The sequence below is a fragment of the Agelaius tricolor genome, unplaced genomic scaffold (genome assembly GCF_023055355.1).
Source record: "Agelaius tricolor isolate 1412-34295 unplaced genomic scaffold, bAgeTri1.0.p SCAF_7, whole genome shotgun sequence".
Classification (NCBI taxonomy): Eukaryota; Metazoa; Chordata; class Aves; order Passeriformes; family Icteridae; genus Agelaius; species Agelaius tricolor.
Window position 1 is genome coordinate 34835401 of NW_027269267.1, and position 9029 is coordinate 34844429.

Genomic DNA, 9029 nt, shown 5'->3' on the forward strand with positions numbered 1-9029 from the left:
CGGAGCGCAGACAAAAGAAGTTAAAGAGCCGCTTAATATATACATGTTTTTGAAGGCGGGTAAAGGGAAAAAAATAACAACAGCGAGCGTAGATGGGCTTGGCTGTGTCGTTATGGAGCCCCCTTTGAGCAAGAGGAACCCGACACTGAGATTAGCGGATTTGGCAGCGGCTCAGCCCCATCCTCACCAGAACATGACAGGCTTCCCGGGGCTGGGGAACCACCACGTCCACCCCCACCACGCGGCCCACCTCCACCCCGGGGACGCGGGCGGCGACCCCGGCGGCGCCCTCACGCCGCTCGGACCCGAGCACATGGCGCAGCCCGCCGCCCTCAAGCTCACGCCCGAGGCGCTCACCGCCGCCGCCTTCGCCGCGCCCGCCGCCACCACCACCACCGCCGCCGCCTCCGCCACCGCCGCCGCCGCCACCACCGCCGCCGCCTACGCGCCGCCCGCCGCCGCCCTCCCGGGATACCCGTCGGGGGAGGCGGCGGGCCGGGACTTTCTCCTGCGGCGGGAGCTGCCCGCCGCCGCCGCCGTGCACGGGGCGCTGGGCGAGCAGCACCCACCCGCCGGCTCCCCCCACCTTCCGCACCCGCCACCGCACGGCGTCTTCATCTCGGCCGCCGGCACCTACGGCGCGACCGACGGGGCGCACGCCGCCTTCCCGCCGCCGCCCGGCGAGCAGGGCGCGCCCGCCGGCCGCCACCCGCCGCTCAACGGGCAGATGCGTCTGGGGCTGGCGGCCGCCGCCGCCGGGGAGCTCTACGGGCGCGCCGAGGCGCACTACGGGGCCGCCGCCGCCTCCTCTTCCTCCTCGGCGCTGCAAGGCTACGGCTCCGTCAACCTCAACTTGGCGGCGGCCGGGCACGGGCACCCGCACCACCCCCATCCCCACCACCACCACCATCACCACCACCACCACCATGCCCACGTCGGGGCCGCGGCGGCGGCGGCGGCGGCGGCCGGGGCCTTCCTGCGATACATGCGACAGCCCATCAAGCAAGAGCTGATCTGCAAGTGGATCGACCGGGAGCCGCCTCCTCCACCTCCACCGCCGCCACCGGGCGCTAGGAAGCCTTGCTCCAAAACTTTCAGCACGATGCAGGAGCTGGTGAGCCATGTCACCGTGGAGCACGTCGGTGGGCCCGAGCAGAGCAGCCACGTGTGCTACTGGGAGGAGTGTCCCCGTGAAGGCAAGCCCTTCAAAGCGAAATACAAACTCATCAACCACATCCGAGTACACACGGGAGAGAAGCCCTTCCCTTGCCCCTTCCCCGGCTGCGGGAAGGTCTTCGCTCGCTCTGAAAACCTCAAGATCCACAAGCGGACTCATACAGGTGGGTTGTTCTTCCCACCCCACCCCCCCCTCCCCGCAAGGGTTTCCTTCCTTTATTTTTTTTCTCCCCTTTCCTCCTCTTTTCCTCCTCTCCTACGCACCGCCGAACATGTGACTTTTTCATGAATAAGTAATTCGGCAGCACACGGGCCACGCACACACAGCTACGTACACGCACCCGGCCCCTCTGCCCTGCACACACGTGTCGCGTCCCCCCCCTCCAGCCCCCCCTTCACCTTGGGCAGCTCCCTCCCCACCCCCACCCCCTCCGCTACCCACCTCCCGCACCCCGGCAGCACCGGATAAATACACCGATTAATAAATAACGCGGAGCCGGGAGAAGATGAGCAGCAGCCCCTGCGGAAGAGCGAGGAGAGGATGAGCGCTCGCCCTTCCTTGCTCCCGCCGCCCTTGTCCGGGGCACCCCGGGGCGCTCACCCCGCATCTGGGAGGCGCTGCGCTTTGCCCCGTCCCGCCGCCACGCCGGAGGACGGCGGTTCTGCCCTTCCTGCCGCTTCTGTCGGCGGGGACGGAGCCGGGCGGGTGACGCTTGGCCCGACGGAGATGGGGCCGCGGGGGCTCTTGGGGGCGCAGTTCCCCTGCGCTGCGGGCGGCGGTGGCGGGGCTCGGGGCTGCCGGTGCTACCGGCACGACCGGACTGGCCCTGTGACCAGCGCTCCTGGGGCTCCCCCCGCTCCGGGACTGTCCCTGCTAGCGGGACCAGCGATGCTGCCGGCCGTGCCCCCCGGCCTGGGCTACCGATGTTGCGGAACTACGGGGGATGCTGAGGGCACTGCCCTGCCGGGGCTGCCCCTGCCGCCGGGCTACCGGAGAGACGCCGGTCCCGAGGCTCCGGGTGCTGCCTGGGCTGCTGCCGCCTGCGGCAGTGCCCGCGGAATCGGGAAGCAGGGAGCGAGGCGGGGGAAGGCTCCCACCGGAGGACGCTTCCCTCCCTTTGTGGATCTGAGAAGCAAACTTCAAAGTCGCCCCGACTGCTCGGCGGGGTACGGGAGGAGGGAGCGGCACCCCCGGAGAATGCCTCGGGGGACAGGCGGGGGCCCCTGGAAGGGTTTGGGGTGTCTTTGATCCTTGTAGAGTTTTATTTTTCTGGGTTTAGTTTTGGTGGGTTTTTTTTTTTGTTTGTTTGGTTTGGGTTCCCCCCCCCCCCCCCCCCCCCCCCACTTTCTCCTCATTCCTCGCCACTCCCGAAATACGCATTTCCATCTGGGTGTAAAATACTGCCGAAAACGAACGAAGCCGGGATTTATAGTGGCAGACAAATATTATTCCTTGGAGGATACTTAAGGAAGTGGAGTTGCCGTAATTGCTTTCTTGATTTATTGTTTGCTGCTCGGGAAGAGAAAAGCGGCGACCGTACAACGTGTTGTTCCGATGTAAAACCAAATGGCCCATGGCTGAAAGGATTATAGATTTTTATCTCCAGAATATGTCAGGCACGAGCCCATGTGTAGCAGCGGAGCCCTGAGGGTGCCTAGCGCTCTACACCCCGAGCTGGGGATGGTGTGTGGGGGGAGATTTCTCCGGGGGAGAGGAGGGGGTAAGGTCTGACACTTTTTGTTGTTGTTGTGTTAACGACACCGCGGAATGAGTTAGCTGGAGGCCCGCGGTTTTGTCATCTATTCGAAAAACTAAAGTTCACCGCGGACTTTTCTGGGCTCCTCAACTCCTTACCCATCTCAGCTCCAAGGGGCAGGCGGGAGGGAGGTGGGAAGAAGTCCGCAGAGGCTTGCGTGGAGGCAGAGAAATTCAGCCGGGAAAAAGAGCCCCCCACCAAAACCCGAATGCGTATCAGGCACAGTTCGCAGCTCTTAGATGAGGTCGAGCATTGCTCCGAGGCAATGCGTGGGACGTGGCTTCTTGCAATGAAAATTTGGAGAAGTTTTCAGCTTGGGGCTGCCCGCAGTACCCGGGAGGATGTCTGTGCGTGAACCCACGAAGAAAGGCTCTATCCACGCAGAAGGGGTCGTTGCACCAAAGCAGCCCTCGGGGTGGGGTTCAATATCCCACCTCGAATGACAGCTCTGCCCATGGGAGGGCAAAGGCGACAGGAGCCTTTCCCTATGTATTTCTCTCCACGCCTTCGAGTGGACAAGGGATCCTACACTTTCTGCCCGTTCCTATCAGATAAATTAGCGTCATTTTGCCACTTCGGCTTTAACTTAGGCATGTGCAGCCTGGGAGCAGGAGAGATTTACAAACTATTAATATATTATGGGTATTTGGCATGCCCGGGGTGGGGGGAAATAATAACTCCATAATCGTATCATTAGGAGATTTTGCATGTTTCTGGTAATTCTTGAGGAAGAAGAATATTTCAGTAATTCAGGAAGTGTTTGTTGTTTGGGACCTTTTTCTCCCTTTTTGGTTTTGTTTTCTTTTTCTTTTTCCTTTTTTCTCAGAAGCATCCACCGGGGAGCTGCATGGCAACTCTGCAGCTACTGCCCTGTTTTGGGGACAAATCACTGTTCCCAAACCCGGTGCACTCCAGGGGGAGTCGGGACCTAATCCCTTCTGCAATTTTGCTTTCCCCTTGCCAAGGACAATGCTCAGAATGGTCAGGCTTCCTTCCAGCGATTCCTAGACCTTCCAAAAAAGTGATCCCAAGCCCCATCTGTGCCTCTCCCCTCCACCCGCACTGCTACTGCCAGGAGGAGTGAGGGGATGGCACCCGGCATCTCGCCCGTGGGTTGAAACCACCTACAAATGGTTAAACTCTGACGTGGTGCCCTCGTCAGCGCAACGGGGACACACCGGGACCTTCGCCAGTCCTGGACTTATGGGGAATTTGATCGTCGTGATCTGGAGTCTGGGGAGGCTGCCCACATGTGAACCCGAGTAGAAAGGCACTTCCCTAAAACCCTGAGGGAGTGGACACAGTTTGGTCCAGCTGGTTGGAGCATTTCTCAGGGGGCTTTGGGCTCTGCCGGTCACGGCCAGCAGCAGGATGTGTGAGCCTTCAGCCTTGGGGTAACACAGTTAGAAACTGCCCAAAACCTCCAGGAGATTTTTCTTTGTTTTCCCAGAAAAATTAATAGTAATTATTGAACAAACGAAGTGACTGGAAGCTTGTCTCAGGGGTGTGCGAGGTTTTCATGCACTTAAAACCCACGAGGCACAATTTAATTTTTTTTCTCCTTTTTTTTTTTTCTAAGATAAACCTTGCACTTTCTAGCGCTACCACATTGGTGGTAGGTGAGCCGATTGAAATTGAACAAATTGATGCATAAATAAGCTGTGGAGGTGTATGTTTCTATAGTAACAACCAAGAAATTGCTTCTAAAAATAAAAATAGTTTTCTTAGTTTCATTATTATTTTACTAAATAATAAACGCGATACGATCTTACAAAGGGGAGGAGCAGTAAAAATCGCTTGCTAGTAAGGAGAAAACGTCCACCGAGAGAGCTGCTGGGTTGTTATTTCTGAGCCCTCAGAGCAAATCCCATCTGAAAATGCACATCAGCCACGTCTAAAGGGACTCAAGAGTAGCGATAGTAATGACAAAGATTATCAGTGCAGGTCTGTCTGTGCTGAACTCCCGTGTAGCACGGCAGAGTGAGAAAAACTCGCTGTAAGAAGTTTCCGTACAGGGATCTGCCACTTTTTTCTTTTTCCTCTGGTGTATCAGCAAGAGGCATTTACCCAGCCCCATTCGGGATGTATGAGGAAGGGTCTGCTCGGGAGCTATGGGGAAGGACATGTCTATAAGTAGCAGAACATATGTGTTCCAGGGTGTGCTACAGGAGACGAGTGTGTGTGAGAAAGCTACGCCGGGCTAACCGCCCCGGGCTGATTTTCACAACCCCTTTAACTGTTAAGCAATGTGTAAAAACTCTTCAAAGTAGATCATCCGCATACGTTTAGACCCAAATTAGCCCAGGGTGAGCAGCTACGCTGCCCTTATCACCGATGTCTGGGTTGGTTCCCCCAACTTGCAGGTTCCCAGTCCGGGCTGAGGGGTGCTCCCTCCTTTGTGTCGGGATTCTTAAACAGGTGTTACTTTTATTTTCCCCAAACTAATTATTCCTCCAGCGCAGTGCCCATTGGGAAAGGATTACGCAGGAGATGTGCCAGGCGAGCCAGGCTGCCGGCAAACGCCAGCCCTCGCAGGCAAAGGCATTGAGGTTTTGTTTGGGCTCGGTCATTAGAGCGGTAATGAAGGATTCTCGTGTGCGAGGGGAGCGCCGCAGAGGGCAAACAAGGCCGGGGGGGCCCTGCCGCCGCCAGCCCGGGACTCGGGGCCTGAGGGCTGCCAGCGATGTGTGACAGGCAGCAAAACACGGGGGGAAAGTCGGAAACCTCGGGCATGTCACGACTGTCGCGAAGGGGGAGGAAAGAAGGGCAAGGGGAGGAAAAGGAGGGAAGGGGGATGTTTACCCTCGCCGCTCGCCCCGCAGGCCGCGCTGCGGAGGGGCTGCGGGCAGGGCCGGTGACGGTGCCGTGTGTCCCCTGTGTCCCCGCAGGGGAGAAGCCCTTCAAGTGCGAGTTCGACGGCTGCGAGAGGAAGTTCGCCAACAGCAGCGACCGCAAGAAGCATTCCCACGTCCACACCTCGGACAAGCCCTACTACTGCAAGATCCGCGGCTGCGACAAGTCCTACACGCATCCCAGCTCCCTGCGGAAGCACATGAAGATCCACTGCAAGTCCCCGCCGCCCTCCCCGCCGCCGGGCTCCCAGAGCTACGCGGCGGCGGGGCCCCCCGACGGCCCGCTGCCCCCCGAGGCAGACCCGGCCGCCGAGCCGCCCCGCGGCCGCCGGGCCGCGCTCTCCCCGCCGGTCACCGACCTCAGCGAGTGGTACGTCTGCCAGGCCGGGGGCGCTCCCCGCCGGCCCCGCACCCCCTCCAGCCGCGGCACCTCCCCGGCATCCGAGGAGGATGAGCCCCACAGGACCTCGGGAGGCAGAACTGCTCCCTAGGGCCGTGCCGAGCCGTGCCAAGCTGCCGGCGGCCCCGGCCCCACCGCACTGGCCCGGGCCGCAGAGGCAGCCACCTGGCACGGGGGGCTGCCGTGGAAGTGCCATCAGGTTTGACTCGCGCTATTTATTCCATGTACGAAACCCTATGGTGTTTGTATGGTAACTAATTTAATTAAAGAGACTCGGACCTTTTTTTTTTTTTTTTTTTTTTTGGTAAATAAAAGCATTAATAACGCCAGGCTGGGCCATCCCAGTCACCCGAGCCACACAATTTTGCAGGGGGACGGTGTCAATGGAGATGCCCATCTTCCACTCTGCCCATGCCCATTGCTCTTAACAAAATTAAGCTGGCGAAGGCTGCAAACAGGCAGAGCCCAGCCAATCTCTGGAATGGCTCCTAAGTACCTTAGCTGCCACCCCAGCGCCTCCTCTTTGGCCTGGGTAAAGCCCCAGGTCAGCAGCAGCTTCTTGACTGTAAAGCAGCACCTGCTAAAGCTCCGGCTAGCCAGGGACAGGTTGCACATCCCTTAAAATAAAATTAAATAAATGCATTTCCCCACCTCTCTTGCAGTTCAGCTCCTTTGTAATTGAGGGTTTCTCTCCCGAGTCGGGGGGTCCCACCTGCACCCGGCATTTTCTCTCCAGCCTTTCTTTCACCCTTAGCCGTAACATTGTGCAAACGATTTACGAAAGGAAAGACAAAAGATGCAGGACTCCTTTTTCACTCCTCCACGGTTTGTACTTGTATGGCTCCTAGAACGTAGCCAGAGAATCAAAGAAACACGCTGCTATTTGACAACTGTGATACTGTGATACATTTTTGATTTTTTTTCCCTAAAAACAACACACGAAAACTCTGCGAATTTTGCTTTCCTTGGGGTTGGTGTTATTATTACTCTGATTATTATTATTTTTTTTTTAAGTTCGTCTCTCAGATGAAGATTTTGCCTCATGCTCCCTCCAGTCCTCTGGGGGTTGGGAGGGGGAGCAGCCCCCCGGGCCTGACGAGTCCCAGAGTAGGGGGCAGGCACAGAGGGATTATCTTTTTATTATTATTTTTATGTATATTATTTCATGTCTCCAACCGAGCTGATGCCTGCGTGCTTTTCACCATCCCCCTGAAGTGGCCCGGCAGAGTCACCTGGGAGGTGGGGACCAGAGCTGCTGGGAAGGAAGCCAGGGGTGGGGACACAGGCTGGGCTCGAGGTGCCAGCCTCCCCAAAGCTGCCAAGAGCTCAGCCCTGCAGCCGAGGGCTGCGGGGACACCCCAGCCCAGAGCCCTTGAGCAGGGAGCGGGGCGCAAATGAAGTAAAGAGCACTAATTCCTCCTCAGAGACCCTGAGAGAAGAAGCGGCAGCCTCCCTCCCCTCCCCCAGGGCTTGTGGAAATGTGTTTTGTGTGCCGTGAATGGTGGATGTCGTCTTGTCATTGTTAATAACGTGTATGTGAACGCGATTATTTTGTACAGTCAAATTAATTTATTTTCTGACATCACCCTTTTTTTTTTCCTTTTTTTTTTTGACTTCCCTGTAACAGTACAGAGCACACCAAAGAATTATCTTATTAATTTTGGTGATAGATTGTTGTTTATGCTGATGTGGTTTGTACAAAAAAGAAATCATTATATTTTTCAGCTTACTTGAATGAACGATGTAATGTGAAACAGACTCTTCCTGCATGTCCTTCGTGCGGTGTGTTGGTGCTGATAATATATAAATTTATGTATAGTTCATAGAGATATTATATTATTAGTACAGTGCATGGTGCTGTCACTCTGGAAGCCTTTAAACGTTGTCTTCATATTGTTGTGTTGGATCTAAAGAAGCAGGCGTTACTTTGAAAACAAACAGAAAACTTGAATAGAAAATAATTTTTTAAAGCTCATTCAATTTGCTTTTTATTCGTTTTTCAAAGCCCATTTGAATAAATAGAAAATAATAAAGTGAGGTATGAACTTTTTAAAAAATAATTTATGTAATGTAATCTTATTAGAGATATATTGGTGCTGATTTATAAACGAACTTTTTAATTTATGCATTTTTTCAATAACAGATTGCACTATACATTACGACATGGCAGGGTTTATAAACTATGGCTCGGGGGGATATATCACTATTTTTATGTATTTGCTACACGTAAGGTCACACACTTGCCCAACAGTTTTATGACACATGATACCTCCTAAATAATAATAAAAAAATTGCTAATTTAAAACTTTTCATCTCTGTAAACCCCATAAAAATCAACAAAAAAAATCATGCAAATGAATAAAAATATTGTTCCTATGTATTGCATGTGCCTTACTAACAGACAAGGGGCAGAGACAGACCAGAACACCCCCTTTTCCCCCCGAGGGTCAGCAGGTAGCTTCAGACCCAGCCATAGCCCCACACCTCGGCAGGAGCAGCACCGTGAGGTGTTGGGGGCGGCTGAGGTGCTCCGGCTTTGCCCAGAGAAACCCGTGAGTAAATAGGGTTCTCCTGCGGGTTTGCCTCTGGCCTGCAGCCGGGCAGAGGAGGGATGCTCGGGCAGAGCCAGCCCTGCTCCCCCGAGGCTGCGGGCCTCGCTCCTGGGGCTGAGGGCGGGGCGCGGGCTGAGGATTTTGGGGTGCCTGGTCACGATGGAGCAGCTGGGTGCCCTGCTGCTGGCATCCCGTGCACAGGGGGAAGAGAGGGAAGGACAGACAGACAGAGGTACGACACAGGCACAGGTCAGACATTTATACACATGACATTCTTCATCTCTCTCAAGGA

The 9029-nt window shown here is 55.8% G+C and overlaps 1 protein-coding gene across 1 annotated transcript; it reads left to right on the forward strand.

Moving 5' to 3' along the window:
- The first annotated feature begins 43 nt into the window (after window positions 1–43).
- Window positions 44–8561, forward strand: ZIC5 (Zic family member 5). Its single transcript, XM_071430905.1, is given in 4 exon segments — window positions 44–375; window positions 377–443; window positions 446–1340; window positions 5822–8561. Coding segments are annotated over 4 exon segments (1749 nt in total). The 3' UTR covers window positions 6277–8561.
- The last annotated feature ends 468 nt before the right edge of the window (window positions 8562–9029 follow it).